The 17,719-nt window shown below is 44.2% G+C and overlaps 1 protein-coding gene across 4 annotated transcripts in view; it reads left to right on the top strand.

Moving 5' to 3' along the window:
- Positions 1-17,719, top strand: part of CACNA2D1 (calcium voltage-gated channel auxiliary subunit alpha2delta 1) — a 1,366,870-nt gene that overhangs the window by 1,288,622 nt on the left and 60,529 nt on the right. For all 4 annotated transcript variants that reach the window (XM_069765154.1, XM_069765155.1, XM_069765153.1 and 1 more), the window contains one exon: positions 12,428-12,495. In XM_069765154.1, coding sequence (XP_069621255.1) covers positions 12,428-12,495 — 68 coding nt within the window. The remainder of the gene's footprint in view (positions 1-12,427; positions 12,496-17,719) is intronic.

Here is a 17,719-nt window from a genome sequence, read left to right as displayed (position 1 = left end):
AGAACAGCCTGGCACACACCCGCACAGCCCCGCACACAACCAAACAGTCCCGCACACACCCGAACAGCCAGGCACCCACCCGCACAGCCCCACGCACACCCAAACAGTCCCGCACACACCCGGACAACCAGGCACACACCCGCACAGCCCCGCACGCATCCAAACAGTCCCGCACACACCCGCACACATCCGAACAGCCTGCAGACCCTGCCCACACAAACCTGAACAGTTCCGCACACATCCAAACAGCCCACAGACCCCACCTGCACACACCTACATGCACACAGTCATCGCCAACACACTTCCCTCCTCCCGAACTGCAGCACTTCTCAGACCCACATCCGCAGCAAAACTGCACATCTTTTTTACATCTGCGGTTTTGGTGCAGATGTGCCCGACTCAATGAAAGTTTAAGGGTGCAGAACCGCTGCAGTTCGGCACAAACGAAGTGACATGCTGCCGGAAAAAAAAAGCTGTGTTTCGGTGCCGCTTTTTCCGCAGCATGTGCACAACAAGTCTGCGGCTCCCATAGACTTACATTGGTTGTGTACTACACTGCGGATTTGATGCAATTCTGTGCGGCAAAAAAGGCTGCAGATCTGCAATCTAATCTGCAACGTGTGCACACAACCTTAGCATTTAGTGAACCTAGCAAAAAACAAGTGTGGGATTGCACTTTTTTTGCAATTTCATCGCACTTTGAATTTTTTTCACATTTTCTATTACACGATATGGTAACACCAATGGTGTCGTTCAAAAGTAGAACTTATCCCGCAAAAGACAAGCCCTCACATGGCCATATTGACGGAAAAATTATGGCTCTGGAAAGAAGGGGAGCGATAAACGAAAAAAAGCTTCAGGGGTGAAGGGGTTCAGAAACATTGATATGGACATATCTATGGAAATAGACATATATATATATACATATATATATAGATAGATAGAGATAAATATCTATCTATCCCATATCTATCTATCTATTATCTATCTATCTATCCATTTATCTGTGTGTAATGGAATGTGGGTTGGACAAATGTAAAAGAGGAGGTTGGACAGAAATGACATCACAAATCTTTTTGAAGAGAGAGGAGGGAGAGGAGGGAGGGGTTTGGGTGTGTTTTGGAGTGAGTGTGGTAGGTTCGGGCTTAGTGGTCTGTGCAATGCATCATGGCACTTGTAGTATTAGAGCACAATAACTCAGGAGAAAGGAAGTTGTCGATTAACCCCATGAGAGCTGGATCCAGCACTGAAGATGTGCTGCTACAGCATGATAAAAGGTAATATTGCGCAAATAAACACAGTGGATGTTTTCAGTGGCACATAATAGCAATTTTTATGAAAAAAAAAATTATTGTAGTGGACAACTTCTTTAACCCCTTCATGACCGGGGGATTTTTCGTTTTTCCGTGTTCGTTTTTCGCTCCCCTCCTTCCCAGAGCCATAACTTTTTTATTTTTCTGTCAATTTGGCCATGTGAGGGCTTATTTTTTGCGGGACGAGTTGTAATTTTGAACAACATCATTGGTTTTAGCATGTCGTGTACTAGAAAACGGGAAAAAAATTCCAAGTGCGGTGAAATTGCAAAAAAAGTGCAATCCCACATTGGTTTTTTGTTTGGCTTTTTTGCTAGGTTCACTAAATGCTAAAAATGACCTGCCATTATGATTCTCCAGGTCATTACGAGTTCATAGACACCAAACATGACTAGGTTATTTTTTATCTAAGTGGTGAAAAAAAATTCCAAACTTTGCTAAAAAAAAAAAAAAAAAAATTGCGACATTTTCCGATACTTGTAGCGTCTCCATTTTTCATCATCTGGGGTCGGTTGAGGGCTTATTTTTTGCGTGCTGAGATGACGTTTTTAATGATAGCATTTCGGTGCAGATACGTTCTTTTGATCGCCCGTTATTGCATTTTAATGCAATGCCGCGGCGACCAAAAAAACGTAATTCTGGCGTTTCGAATTTTTTTCCCGCTACGCTGTTTAGCGATCAGGTTAATACTTTTTTTTATTTGATAGATCGGGCGATTCTGAGCGCGGCGATACCAAATATGCATAGATTTGATATTTTTTTTATTGATTTATTTTGATTGGGGCGAAAGGGGGGTGATTTAAACTTTTATGTTTTTTTTATTTTTTTCACATTTTTTTAAACTTTTTTTTTTAACTTTTGCCATGCTTCAATAGCCTCCATGAGAGGCTAGAAGCAGGCATAGCACGATCGGCTCTGCTACATAGCAGCGATCTGCTGATCGCTGCTATGTAGCAGAATTGCACGTGTGCTGTGAGCGCCGACCACAGGGTGGTGCTCACAGCGACGGGCAATCAGTAACCATAGAGGTCTCAAGGACCTCTATGGTTACCATTCACAAGCATCGCCGACCCCCGATCATGTGACGGGGGTCGGCGATGACGTCATTTCCGGCCGCCCGGCCGGAAGCGGTAGTTAAATGCCGCTGTCTGCGTTTGACAGCGGCATTTAACTAGTTAATAGGTGCGAGCATATCGCGATTCTGCCCGCGCCTATTACGGGCACATGTCAGCTGTTCAAAACAGCTGACATGTCCCGGCTTTGGTGCGGGCTCACCGCGGAGCCCTGCATCAAAGCAGGGGAGCCGGCATCGGACGGTATAGTACGTCCGATGCCGGTAAGGGGTTAAGTGTGAAGCTGGCTCAGGAGATCAGCTGGCTTTATACCAGGCAGAGGCTTGCTGAAGACATGCATAATTGCCAAGTTAAACTATGTTTCCACAATGAGCTTTGTTGTTGAGTTTTTGATGTTGCAGATGTTCTGCAGCATTTCTGCACCTATTATCAAAGTTAAGTTGCTTGCTTTTCTATGAAGAAAATCTGAACATAAAACGTAATATACCCAGAAGAGAAATTGACATGTCGCAGATTTCAAACACACACCGCAGGTCAGTTTATGCTGCGTACAAAAAAAAAGAACAGTTTGCATAAGATTTCTATAAATCCCATTCACTGTGCAGGAGCTGTAAGATGCTGCGTGTTTTGCACAATGAAAATTAGCAGCGTAAAAAACATGTCAAATACTCATTGTGTGAAGTTAATTTAAATCTTCTTGTGAAGTTTACATGAAACACATTTTTGAATCAAGTCTAATGTTCTTTTGTTTTTTATTTGCCTTGTTGTAATAAAGATATTTTGGGTTGCATATTTAGTGGTATTCATAGGCTGTTATTTATGCAATATTGGGTACTTCATTCCAATTTAGGTTCTATTTGAGCCACAGGAGGGCCACAATATCTCTGTATACTGAAATAATCTGGTATTGTAGTATATAGTGTAATTGATCAAATGTTTACTGGTTGAGAGGGGTTGCTCCATAAACAATTATATTATAATCAATAGATCTTGGAATAAAAATAAGTTCCACAATTAGCTGAGCTAAAAAATGTTCCTGTGCTCAGATAATCTTATAGATATGAAGGATCATGATTCCAGGATATTTTTACAGCACAATGTAAAAAACAAACCCTCCAAAAAATGATGAATTGCATGTTTCTTTTAATTTTAACTCATTTGGATTTTTTTCTTGTTTTTCACTACACTATATGGTAATATGAATGTGATCATACAAAAATACAACTCATTCCACAAAACAGAAGCTTTTGTATAGCTATGTTGATAAAAAAAACAAAACATTTTGCCTCTTGGAACAAGGAGAAAAAAAGGAAATTGCAAAAATGCGATGTTAGGTTGTTCACTGTAAGAATTCACCAGTTTATGAACCAGGAACAATGGTAACATAGTAATATAGTTAGCAAGGCTGAAAAAAGACATTTGTCCATCCAGTTCAGCCTATATTCCGTCAGAATAAATTCCCAAATCTACGTGCTTCTACAGAACCTAATAACTGTAAGATACAATATTGTTACGCTCCAGGAAGACATCCAGGCCTCTCTTGAACCCCTCAACTGAGTTTTCCATCACCACCTCCTCAGGCACGGAATTCCAGATTCTCACTGCCCTAACAGTAAAGAATCCTCTTCTATGTTGGTGGAAAACCTTCTCTCCTCCAGTGCAGAGAATGCCCCCTTGTGACCGTCACCTTCCTTGGTATAAACAAATCCTCAAAGAGATATTTGTATTGTCCCCTTATATTCTTATACATGGTTATTAGATCGCCCCTCAGTCATCTTTTTTCTAGACTAAATAATCCTAATTTTGCTAATTTCTCTGGTTATTGTAGTTCCCCCATCCCCTTTATTAATTTTGTTGCCCTCTTTTGTACTCGCTCTAGTTCCATTATATCCTTCCTGAGCACTGGTGCCCAAAACTGTACACCGTACTTCATGTGCGGTCTAACCAGGGAATTGTACAGAGGCAGTATAATGCTCTCATCATGTGTATCCAGACCTCTTGTAATGCACCCCATGATCCTTTTTGCCTTGGCTGCTATTGCCTTGCACTGGCTGCTCCAGGTAAGTTTATCATTAACTAGGATCACCAAGTCCTTCTCCATGTCAGATTTACCCAATGGTTTCCCATTCAGTGTGTAATGGTGATATTGATTCCTTCTTCCCATGTGTATAACCTTACATTTATCATTGTTAAACCACATCTGCCACCTTTCAGCCCAAGTTTCCAACTTATCCAGATACATCTGTAACAGAATATTATCTTCTCTTGTATTGACTGCTTTACATAGTTTTGTATCATCTGCAAATATCAATATTTTACTGTGTAAACCTTCTATCTTGCATTATGCATACACCCAGGCAGTACCCAACCAATGGGCACAGCCTCTCTCATTTCAAGTGTATGGAGCGAGGCCATGCCAACTAGATAGGCTCTGGCCGGGCGTATGCATATTGCATGTGCAGCAACCCAGGTTACCGGTTGCTGCAATGATGTTGCTTTTCCTTTGGGGAAGGTGATGTCATGCTCAGAGGCAAAGGAGTTCTCTTCATCAGGTAAGGCACACACATGCAACACATTCAGAAGCCAGGCCAGGAGAGGGAGCTCAAGACCCTAATTCAGGGGAGCTTCCCTAGGCTTTATGTATCCTGACCTGGAGGAGGAGCTAGTTTAGTCTGGGAGAGACACAGAAGTAGAAGGAAGTCTGGAACTGAGAGCAGACAGAGAGGCCTGGCAGCCACGAGGGAGCTGCAGCCTCTGAGAAGGAGTAACCTGTTGGGTTGTATGTGGAGCAGCCGGAAGGGAAGGAGCACAGGAGAGAGGCAGAGCTCAGAGGGGAAGTATGACAGGGCACCCTCGGAGCTGAAGTGCAGAATCTTGGTACCGGGAGCCCGAGGCTTTCGTGGACTCTAGGACATGGAGCAGAACCGGTGGGCATAACACTGCATGTCACATGCCTGCATCATGCCTGAGATGCAGCAGCACTGGAGGAGCCCGGGGCTCAAGCTGCCCGTCGTGCAGGTACCTGTCCCAGGACAGGGGGAAACTGGAGGACCTTGTAGGAAGCTTAAAGCAGCAGGGACCTCACTTAGAAAGGTGCAAGTAGGAAAGGCTCATGGACCTCTACTGGAAAAAGAGAACTCTAATTTGCCTCTGAGTCAGCCGGACCACCATCACCCGTGCTCGGTACCTTGGACTGTGGCCTGTCACCCATATGTAAACCAGATAAAGACTTATCACTTGTCTCCTCCATTTATTCACCGGCCTTACCATCTACGCCAAACACCATAGGACCCCTGGGGACCCCGCTTCACTTGTGGGAAGTGTAACATCTGGGCTGCAGTAACATCCCCCAGGGGACCCCTCTAATGCAGCGTCGGTACCCCTATTGACCGAACTCCACAGGTGGCATCACGACAAACTTCGAACATTTAACCCCCTTTAACATTGATGTCCAGGGCCACGGACTTGGTCGCAGCCACCGTGACCAAGTATCTCACTGCCCTGTGGGTGCGTCAACTTTTGGCATCACGAACAGGATATTGTGCCCTGGCATCGCCAGGCACTGTGCGCCATGGATTACAATTGACTGTGTTCTACTGTGTGATATTGAAATATGGCCACCATTGCTGTACCACAAGGCAGACAGAGAACAGGAAAAGATATGTTGCTATGGGTGGAGTTCAAGAACCGTCGTGAACGTTGGATCCACCCCCTACAGAGGATGTCCTCAGTCCGCAGCGGCAAGAAACCTCGGACCTGCAACCTATCCTGGCCCAGGAGCTCCTCGTCGCAGAGATGGAGGAGCTGGCTCAGCAACTGATGAAGACCCAGATGACAGCAGTGGCCCCCTGGAAAGATTCCCTGGTCCGGAGAATGAAGACCTCCCAGCCACCACACCAACATTTACCAACCACATCCCCAGCCCTGGTGGAACCTGCACCGTCGACCTCGGTGGAGCCAGAACACGCTGCTGGAGAAGGAGACACCGCCAACAGAAGATCCAGAGCCTGCTCCTACAGCACCGACAGAGCCAGAAAGTAAGACCCTGCCGGAACGTGAGACCACACCGCTGACGGAAAACCTGGACCTCACGACTGCCGCCCCGATGGAGCCGGAAAGTGAGGCCCAGCCGGAAAGCGAGATGCTGACAAGCGAGACGCCGAACCCAGAGACAACGACACCGCAGCACCAGCCCCTGCAGCCCACAGACCAAGCACAGCGACAACCAGACATCCAGTCCCCAGCGGAGGAGGCAAAACAAGACACTGGCACCGGTGAGACAGGTATGTTCACTGCCTCGGTAGCTGAAAACACTTTAGTGGGACCACTATCACCCCCGCAAACCTTAGTGCTCAAACAAGTAACAACTGCCATGACTTGGGACTGCATAAGTGATGCATGTGACACATTGACTGAACCAATGACCCCAGTAGCATCACCCCTGAAGGCATGTAGACCTAAAGAGTCACTTCACTGGAAACACCCTCAGACAGACTATATGGGATTTCCTATAGAAGACTAATCTGCAGCTAATAGTGATACAGTTACTTAAACTGAGGACTACTGCAAACAGCAGATTCTAAAACTGGTAATAGAAGGACAACAACGTAGAGCTAAATGGGAGGCTATGGAGCAACAGAACTTAACAGCTAAAGCTCAATCCCATTTAATTAAACCTGCCAGTAGAGGGCCCACTAGAACTGGAACTGTAGTTTCCTTTAACTTGGACAGAGCTTAGTGATTCATAAGAGAACAAATTGGCCAAAGAGAACTGTTTGTAAATTGCAGGGATGTGGAGTCACACCTGTTAAGAGGACACCCTGATCGTGACTTGTACCCTGGTGACAGGGTCACTTATACCCGGCACCATGGAGAAAGGGGATACTATGTCATTCATGTAAAACGGTGCCATGGACATCCTGATTATACCCGTGTAGCCACTGAAAGTGGAACTGAAACGCAGACCCAGGCTACACAGACTCCCAATGCTGAACTGTTTTCAACAGCGCCACCAGTTGTGACCCATACATATGGACTTCCCCAGTCAGGAAGCTGTGAATACCAGGACCTGCCCTGGAAAAGCAAATGTAAAGGACATTCACCTGCGTGAAGTAACTGATGTATATATATGATGTTTTGATGCTTTTCTTTTGCTGTACTTATGGACAAGATGTTTCCCTGGAAACTGTTTATAAATAGTCAGGTGCCCTTTGCTTAGATAACGCCATGCGCTGGTAGCGTGAGCAGAACAGTGACCATATTTGAATACCTGTTTTGCTTTTCAGGATTGGAACAAAACTACCAGGCACAGAAGAGACCAGGATTGTTTAATGTGCCTTGCCCATCACAATGTTTGCACTTAACCTGTGTGCACTTAAGTAATTGTTATGTTATTGTTTGCAACGTTCAAGAAATCGTACCTCCCATAAAGGGTTGCTTAAGTGTAACCTGTTTCACCTGTTGACATGCATGTATAAAAAGATTGTTTTTACCTGAATGCCTGTTTTTTTCCCAGTCTGGGAGTACTTGTGTTAACCTTGGAGGGGGGGGGGGCACCCAAGGTTACCGGTTGGTGCAGTGATGTTGCTTTTCCTTCTGGGAAGGTGATGTCATGCTCAGAGGCAAAGGAGTTCTCTTCATCAGGTGAGGCACATACATGCAGCACATTCAGAATCCAGGCCAGGAGGGGGAGCTCAAGACCCGGATTCAGGGGAGCTTCCCTAGGCTTTATGTATCCTTACCTGGAGGAGGAGCTAGTTTAGTCTGGGAGAGACACAGAAGTAGAAGGAAGTCTGGAACTGAGAGCAGACAGAGAGGCCTGGCAGCCATGAGGGAGCTGCAGCCTCTGGGAAGAGTAACCTGTTGGGTTGCATGTGGAGCAGCCGGAAGGGAAGGAGCACAGGAGAGAGGCAGAGCTCAGAGGGGAACTGTGGCAGGGCACCCTCAGAGCTGAAGCGCAGAATCCGGGTACCAGGAGCCTGAGACTTTCGTGGACTCTAGGACACGGAGCAGAACCAGAGGGCATAACACTACATGTCACCTGCTCGCATCACACCTGAGACAAAGCAGCACTGGAGAAGTCCGGGGCATCTGAGAGTCCCTGTGAAAAGGCTCAAGTTGCCTATCTTGCAGGTACTTGTCCCACAACAGGGGGAAACTGGAGGAACTTGTAGGAAGCTTAAAGCAGCAGGGACCTCACTTGGAAAGGTGCAAGTAGGAAAGGCTCATGAACCTCTACTGGAAAAAGAGAACTCTAATTTGCCTCTAAGTTGGCCGGACCACCATCACCAGTCCCTGGTACCCTGGACTGTGGCCTGTCACCCACAAGTAAACCAAGTAAAGACTTAGCACTTGTCTCCATATTGTTTCCATAATTTCCCACGGGATCAATAAAGTGTATCGTATCGTATCGTATCCTCCATTTATTCAATGGCCTTATCATCTATGCCACACACCATAGGACCCCTGGGGACTCTGCTTCACCTGTGGGTAGTGTAACATCTGGGCTGCTGCAACATCCCCAGGGGATCCCTCTAATGCAGCGTCAGTCCCACTATTGACCAAACTCCATAGGTTGCATCACGACAAACTTCAAACATTTAACCTCCTTTAACGTTGATGCCCAGGGCAATGGACTGGATCGCATCCACCGTGACATCCCCCTTTGCGACCCGACCCTGTACCGAGTATCCCACTTCCTTGTGGGCGCATCACAAACATCACCGCCATTCCCCACTTGCATCACCACCATTCCCTGCTAAGAAACCGGTGAATACTCACAGCACACAGTGCGCGCTCTGAGGATTTACAAACCAACAGTCACGCAGAAGGACTGCAGACTTTTGATTTTAGATCAGACAACCCCTTTAAGTAAGACAAGCTAGAGGCAAAACACATCAAGGAGACCCAACTTGGAGTCCAAACATTTCCAAATATTAGGGGCAGAAACCAGGAAAAGTGGCATCAATTGACCCACAGTACAAATTTTATAATGGTGCAGTGGTCAGGCATGAGCCATGCATGAGACAGGGTCTGGGCCAGCATTTACAGCTTTGAATTTAGATTAAAATTGAAATGTGGGTGAGGGACCAGTGTAGGTCTGCTTTGCTGGGATCCCTGCCAAATTCAGGCAACACATATGAAGTAGACCCAACCTGGAGTCCAAACAATTCCAAAAATTATGGCCAGACACCAGGAAAAGTGGTATTAATTGACCCACAGTAGAAATTTCATAATGGCGCAGCATGGATTGATGGATGGGACAGGGCCTGCTCTAACATTTATAGCTTATAAATTGATCAGTAAGGGGTGGATGAGTGACAGGTGTAGACCTAGTGCTCCGAAACCCCCACCACTACTGGCAACCCACCAGATGAAGACCCATTCTCCACATTTCAAAAAAATGTTGGCACACAATACTAAAGTGGCATCAATTTCCCCAGAGTAGAAATAGTATAATTGTGGTTTGAGACCCCTGCCACTACAGGCAACACAAAACAAGGACACACAAATAAGAGTCTCCAATTACTAAAAAAATTAGCTTGTCATGACTCAGTAGGAAGCAAAAGGAGAAGGAATAAGAGGAATATTAGGTGAATTAAAAGAAAAAAAACAAGGAAAATTGTAAAAGTAACAGCGATAGATGCAACTTCTGATTGTTGTGTCACCAAGGCACTTGTTAGTAACATCAGCAGCAGGCACAGAAGCTGCGACAAAGGTTTCACAGACTGCAAGAATGCAAGATCAATGCTGCACACTGAAAACTACACCATCACCTAATCTTTCCAGTCCGTGACTGGGGTGCAAAACTCATTTGATATCCATGACTTGTTCATCTTGATGAAAGTTAGGCGGTCTAGACTTTCAAGGGACAGTCAAATGTGGTTTTGCCTCAAGACACCACCAGCAGCGCTGAAGAGACACATTCTGAGAGAACACTTGCTGCTGGGCATAATAAAACTTCCATGGCATGAAAGGTGAACTCAGGCCACTCTTCCATTTCTGAAAACCAAAATGCAAAAGTGTACAAACCTCCCTGATGACATTGATTTTGAGCTAGAGATACTCATTGTACTCTGTTCTCCTGGTGCAAGGGATAGTCTGAGGCTGTGTTCACACGTTCCGGTTTTTTCGCGGTTTTTTCGCAGTTTTTCCCGATAAAAACGCTATAAAACCGCAAAAAAACCGCATACAATAAGCATCCCATCATTTAGAATGAATTCCGCATGTTTTGTGCACATGATGCGTTTTTTTCCGCCAAAAAAACGCATCAGGCACAAAATCCGGACATGCTCTATCTTTTTGCGGTTTTTCTGCGGATTTCCCACTCCAAAATGCATTGGGAAGTGTCCGGAAAAAAACGCGGCAAAAACGCGTCAAAACCGCGGCAAAAACGCGGCAAAACCGCGGCAAAAAACGGATGCGGTTTTCTTGCGGATTTCATGCAGAAAATGTCCGTTTTTTCACAGGAATTTTCTGCATGAATTCCTGAACGTGTGCACATAGCCTGAAAGATGCACACTGTGTGCCTCACTCCTGTCTTGAGGAAAACCTCTCGATTTTGTACAAGCGTGATTCGATACTCCAGCATGTATTTTTCTGTCAAAAACAGCTTCAGTGCTTGTTATGCTTGCATATCAAATTGTAGCTTTTATTGTTATTATTTTGTAGTCCATAAAATAATTTGATCGTTTTATATTGCATTCTTGGTATGGCACAGGGAGGGGATGGTGAAAAAGAGGTTTTTATGTTTTAATTAAATATATATATTTTTACTTTTTTACATTTCTTTTTATTTTACTTTTTAGTTTATTGAATCTGTGTTCATTTGGTCATTTGTGCAATATACTACAATATAACAGTATTTCAGTAAGTAGTACAAATAATGATTTCCTTTCAAGCCCAGCCATAGGCTAGGCATCATAGGAGTACCAGTGTGGAGGTAATGGGAGCTTCAGCAGGCCCCCAGCTGTCATGGCAAACATTCATCATCTTCCTTTTGTGTTGTGGGTCGTAGGTTTGGCCAATGAGCACCACTTACTTGGTTAAACAGCAAAGATTGGATCTTGCCTTTCTATTATGCAATATACAACCATGTATAATAAGTCGATGTTTTATAATTAAATGATGATAATCAGAAATCTAAGATATAACATAGAAAATTTCTATTTAGGCAAGCCAGTGACTCCCTCAAGGTGTGAAGAAGCCGCACACATACATTTCTAATACTTAGCTGTTAAATATTGCAGGAAGACCATCAGGGAATGACAATTTTCCTGAGCAGCTAGCGGTCTCTGAGCGGAGATAGATTTAAACTACCTTTACAAATAATGACTTTCTGGAACACAACAAGAAAATTCTGTCTCCCAGAATATGGGACAGGTTGATGCAGACCTCATCTGCCCCACAAATTTTGAAGCCCCTAGAGCAGAATTCATTTGTGCCCTCCCTATAATACATTTGTGTTTGTGAGACTGATAAATAGTAGAGGGATTGAAGTAAATGGTGACACTTAGTGTACTGTGCTGTTAAATATTGCACAATACTGTTGTGGCAAGACATAAGTAACTCTCTGTAAAAATATAAAAGAACAACATTCATTAATAAAATACAGAATATTTTCTGTTAGGGCAAAAAGTTTATTTTTTATTATGCCACCTTATCCCTTTACACTTCTTGAAAAACACATTGAGCATTCATTCAGGCACTGAAAAAATGTACATTTTTTCTTCGAGAATATTTATGACCGTGCTTTTTGAGCTCATGAGAATGTAGCCTATCAGTATGTGTCCCACCACAGCTATTTATTGGACACATCTTCACACTAGAATCCTACTTGGTGGGTTACAGTTAATAATTATTTTTCACAGCTAGAAAAAGATGCACAAACCCATTTTTTTGATAATGAAAGAGTACATTGTTCACAAAAAACGTGAAAAACAGCATAATGCAGCCTTACTTTTTTCCCGGAATAAATATGTGGTAGGTCGCTCTTAAAAAAATAGTCACTAAACATTAAGAATTTTATGTCTTTTTTTTTAGTTGTTGGAGTAAAGATAGACTATCAAAGTTGGATGGATAATTTTACATCTGCTACTGCCAAAGATCCGGTAAGATTTGTCTGTATGTGATTGCATACTAAAGCCAAAAAATATAGCATCCTTCACTATTGATTTTGATATTTAAACATCATGTTATATAATACAAAGGAAACGTGTTAAAGGGAACCTATGAAATCTCCTGATTGTCCCCAATGGCTACTGTATAAATGAAGATTTCTTCAACCCAAACTTTCCTTCCTCGCCATCACCGAAACCTGGCTCACCCCTTCTGACACAGCCTCTCCTGCTACACTTTCGCATGGTGGCTTCCACCTTTCTCACACCCCCCGCCCCAGCAGCAAACATGGTGGAGGGGTTGGTTTACTCTTGTCAGATACCTGCTCCTTCACCACAATCCCACTGCCACCCTCTGTTACCCTCCCTTCCTTTGAGGTGCACTCTGTGCGCATCTACTCTCCCTCTAACCTCCAACTGGCTGTCAATTACCACCCCCTAGGGCCAGTCACCACCTTCTTTGACCACTTCACCACCTGGCTACTTCATTTCCTTTCTGCGGACTTCCCCACTATCATCATGGGTGACTTCAACATATCCATTGACACTTCCCTCTCAGCTGCCACTAAACTTCTATCTCTCACTTCCTCCTTCGGCCTCACTCAATGGCCTTGATGATCTAACCTCTCTAATTCACCTCTTACTCTCTCTGACCACAACCTTCTCACATTCTCTTCCCTCTCCACTCCATGTCTACAATCCCCACCCGACAAACTTTCACACCCTCACAGAAATCTTAAACACCTTGACCTACATTCATTCTCTGAATCCCTCCCCACTCTCACAGATATAAGTTCCTTACACAATGCGGATGATGCTGCTGCACTATATAACACCACAATAGCTGTAGCTTTGGAATCTGCTTCCCCACTTACACATACCAAAGCTTGCAAAATCAGCAGACAGCCCTCGCACACCAGCCTGACCAAAGAACTGAGGCGAGCTTCCAGGGCTGCTGAGCGCAGGTGGAAAAGATCCCACTCCAACAAGCACTTCATCACATTCAAAAAGTCCCTCACTACTTTCAAGACTACACTCACCACAGCAAAACAAACCTAATTCTCATTTCTCATATCCTCCTTGTCTCACAACCCTAAACAGTTATTCAACACCTTCAATTCTCTCCTCCGTCCCCTAGCACCTCCTCCCTCCCCACGCATCTCAGCTGAAGACTTTGCCTCATTTTTCAAGCAGAAGATTGATAACATCAGAGACAGTTTTGGTCAACAACTCCCAGAGCCCTTCCTTCCGACTTCCCAGCCCTCCACCTCCAAAACCAACTTCTCCACCATTACAGAAGATTGACTCTCCACTCTTCTCTCAAGATCACATCTCACCACCTGTGCACTTGACCCGATCCCATTCCACTTCATCCCAAACCTCACCACAGTCCATCCCAACCCTAACCCATCTCTTCAACCTATCACTAACAACTGGTGTTTTCCCCTCAAGCTTTAAACATGCCTCCTTCACACCTATCCTCAAAAAGCCCTCTCTTGACCCATCCTCTGTATCTAGCTATCGCCCTATATCACTTCTCCCCTATGCCTCCAAGCTACTGGAACAACACGTCTACCTTGAACTGTCCTCCCATCTCTCTTCTTGCTCCCTCTTTGACCACTTACAATCTGGCTTCCGGTCACACCACTCCACTGAAACTGCCCAAACTAAGGTCACCAATGACCTCTTAACTGCCAAGAGCAAGCGATACTACTCTGTCCTCCTCACAGTGGACCATTCCCTATTATTACAGACCCTCTCATCCTTTGGCATCACAGACTTGGCCCTTTCCTGGATCTCATCATACCTAACAGACCGGACATTCAGCGTCTCCCACTCACACACCACCTCCTCACCTCGCCCCCTATCTGTTGGAGTCCCACAAGGTTCAGTCCTAGGGCCCCTGCTCTTCTCCATTTACACCTTTGGCCTGGGACAGCTCATAGAATCTCATGGCTTTCAGTATCATCTCTATGCTGACGACACACAGATCTACATCTCTGGACCAGATATCACCTCCCTACTAACCAGAATCCCTCAATGTCTGTCCACTATTTCATCCTTCTTCTCCGCTAGATTTCTGAAGCTTAACATGGACAAAACAGAATTCATCATCTTTCTCCGATCTCACGTGACCCCCCAAACAAATCTATCCATTACAGTAAATGGCTGCCCACTCTCCCCAGCCCCACAAGCTCGCTGCCTCGGGGTAATCCTTGATGCTGATCTCTCCTTCAAACCACATATCCAAGCCCTTTCCACTTACTGCTGACTTCAACTCAAAACTATTTCATGAATCCGTTCATTCCTCAACCAAGAATCTGCAAATACCCTAGTCCATGCCCTCATCATCTCTCGCCTTGACTACTGCAACCTCCTGCTCTGTGGCCTCCCCTCTAACACTCTCGCACCCCTCCAATCTATTCTAAACTCTGCTGCCCGACTAATCCACCTGTCCCCATGCTATTCCCTAGCTTCTCCCCTCTGTAAATCCCTTCACTGGCTCCCCATTGCCCAGAGACTCCAGTTCAAAACCCTAACCATGACATACAAAGCCATCCACAACCTGTCTCCTCCATACATCTGTGACCTCGTCTCCCGGTACTTACCTATACACAACCTCCGATCCTCACAAGACCTCCTTCTCTACTCCCCTCTTATCTCCTCTTCTCACAATCGTATACAAGATTTCTCTAGCGTATCACCCCTACTCTGGAACCTTCTACCTCAACATATCAGACTCTCACCTACCATTGAAACCTTCAAAAATAACCTGAAGATCTACCTCTTCCGGCAAGCCTATAACCTGCAGTAACCACCGATCGACCAAACCGCTGCATGACCAGCTCTACACTCACCTACTGTATTCTCACCCATCCCTTGTAGATTGTGAGCCTTCGCGGGCAGGGTCTTCTCTCCTCCTGTACTAGTTATGACTTGTATTGTTTAAGATTATTGTACTTGTTTTTATTATGTATAACCCTCCTTACATGTAAAGCTCCATGGAATAAATGGCGCTATAACAATAAATAATAATAATAATAATAATAACCCCAGAAGGTGTTTCACGTTGATTACTAATCATACAATCTTCCGAGAGTAGTTACTTCTTTTACTATGGATAGAGTGGGATATGCAAGTGGTACTATCAACTTTCAATAAATCTACCAAACCTTCTGCAATATGATCACTATAAATTTAAAACACATAATTGAAAAACTACTTTTTTAAAACAAATGCTGTCAATTGATCGTTAGGGGTTGAGTTCCCGCCTCTGTACAGGGGGAATCTCGAACTATCTCCTCTGCGGTCTCCCATTTTTCTGGCTCAGCCTGATACAGTGCGGATGGTTACTGCTGCCTTTCCAGGTTCAGCCATTGTAGCTAGTACTGGTCAGCGGCAAGCAGATGTCTCTGGGACTAAGTCCTGCTTTTCCCCTTCTGATCATGCCCAGGGTAAGTCCTCTCATTGGATGTCGGGGGTCATATGCTCAGGTACTACAGCAGCTCCCATTGGTCCTCTAGGAAGGTCCTGAAGTGGCTTAGGTACTGTAGCAGCTCCAATTGGTCCTCTAGGAAGGTCCTATAGTTACTGCAGCTATAAATGTTTTGCATGGCAGCACCGCCAAGCGCTAGTATCAACTAAGCTATGTGTTCTGCACCAGTGTGGTCATATTTATGTGGTTTCAGGGTTCTGCTGAAATAAGCCCCTAGAATTCCGGCACCTCCGGTGAGGAGTTTTGAGTTTGCTATTCTGACTGCATGACCACTGTTCGCTCTATTTGGTAGCTGTGTTCCTGTGTTAACAGGGCACAGAGTTCTCTTGTCTCAAGTGACTCTGTGAAGTAACAGAGTTCACTTATACCGCCAGATAGTACCGTCAGTTACTAGCAGCGGGTTTTACTCCTGCACGGTGGACCCGGGTTGCGAACGCACCTATTACTCTATAAATATATATTTGGTGCGTTCCGCCAAACCCTAACAGTGTTACTTCATACACAGTAGTAAAAAGCTTTAGTGTTATAAGCAGAGATACTCTTCCAAATGCTAATTCAGGTTCTGATCTAAAACCTCATTAAGGCAGTAACAAAGAAGACAATCTCTCTGAAAGTTATCACCTTGTATCACAGTCCCAATTGTCTAGGTCAATTACTCCAGTTTTAGCATTAACAAGTAACTTTGCTTTCTTCCACTTCATACGCCATAGCCATGCTTCAATATTGTTGTTTGTTGCTTTCAAAGGTGTAGTTTTATGAACAAAAGTTATTATGTCTCTCCATTGCAATGGAGATAACTTATCTGCAGATAATAGTGTGTTATTATAGGGGAACTCCTGACCTTTATAAAGTTCTAATGTATACTTTTACTTGATCTCATGCTCTTTATTACCTCTTTAAAATTTCCTTCTAAAGTGCAAAAAATGTGCAAAAAAAAGTGCTAGTGCAAAGAAAATTGCAAAGAAAATTGTACAGTACCGCCACAAGTACCATTATGTAGGGGCATTACCACATTACTTGTACTCTCACGTGCGATCTTTTTGCCCTTATACTTCAATATTCCCCAATTTTTACATGTGATGAGTGGTTCCCATCTCTCTGGTGGGTAGCCTATCTCTTTTAATTATTGGACTCATAACATATATGTGATGTCCTATTTATATGGTTGTTATTAATACACATATAAACCTTGTTGTATGAAGGTACTTATTACCACTTGCCCCCGTCATCATGTAGCCATTATATCTCTTATTAGTTTGTCATAATATGGCAGTACACTGAGCAACAGCAAAAAAACATACCCAAGGAAGCACTTCTTATCATTCTTCCCTGGTGGTTAAATAACCATCATATATGTACTGTTGTTACATCCAAACATATGGCGGTACAAAAATTAGCAAGCCCAAAATAGTCAAGGAAAGGAAAACATAAGTCCAATTCCTCTAGCATTTCATTTAAACCAAATGACCACGTGAATACATCTATGCCTCTCTTCTATAGAGATTCATTCATAGGCATACATTTTATTTGTCACTATATTGGGTTTTATGCATCATTATTCAGGTTATACGCTTCTGTATCATCGGATATGTTCACCGGTTCTGGCAGCTGAGTTCACAGAGTTCCATCTACGGCAGTAGATAATTCATATATCCTTGCCATGTGGCCCTTTTCATATATAGTGTCTTCCAACGCATTTCATCATATATAGAATCATCAGGG

Source organism: Ranitomeya imitator, chromosome 4 (assembly GCF_032444005.1).
Source record: "Ranitomeya imitator isolate aRanImi1 chromosome 4, aRanImi1.pri, whole genome shotgun sequence".
In the NCBI taxonomy this organism is placed as follows: Eukaryota; Metazoa; Chordata; class Amphibia; order Anura; family Dendrobatidae; genus Ranitomeya; species Ranitomeya imitator.
Note: the sequence above shows the minus strand (reverse complement) of the source record. Positions and strands in the feature narration are given on the sequence as shown.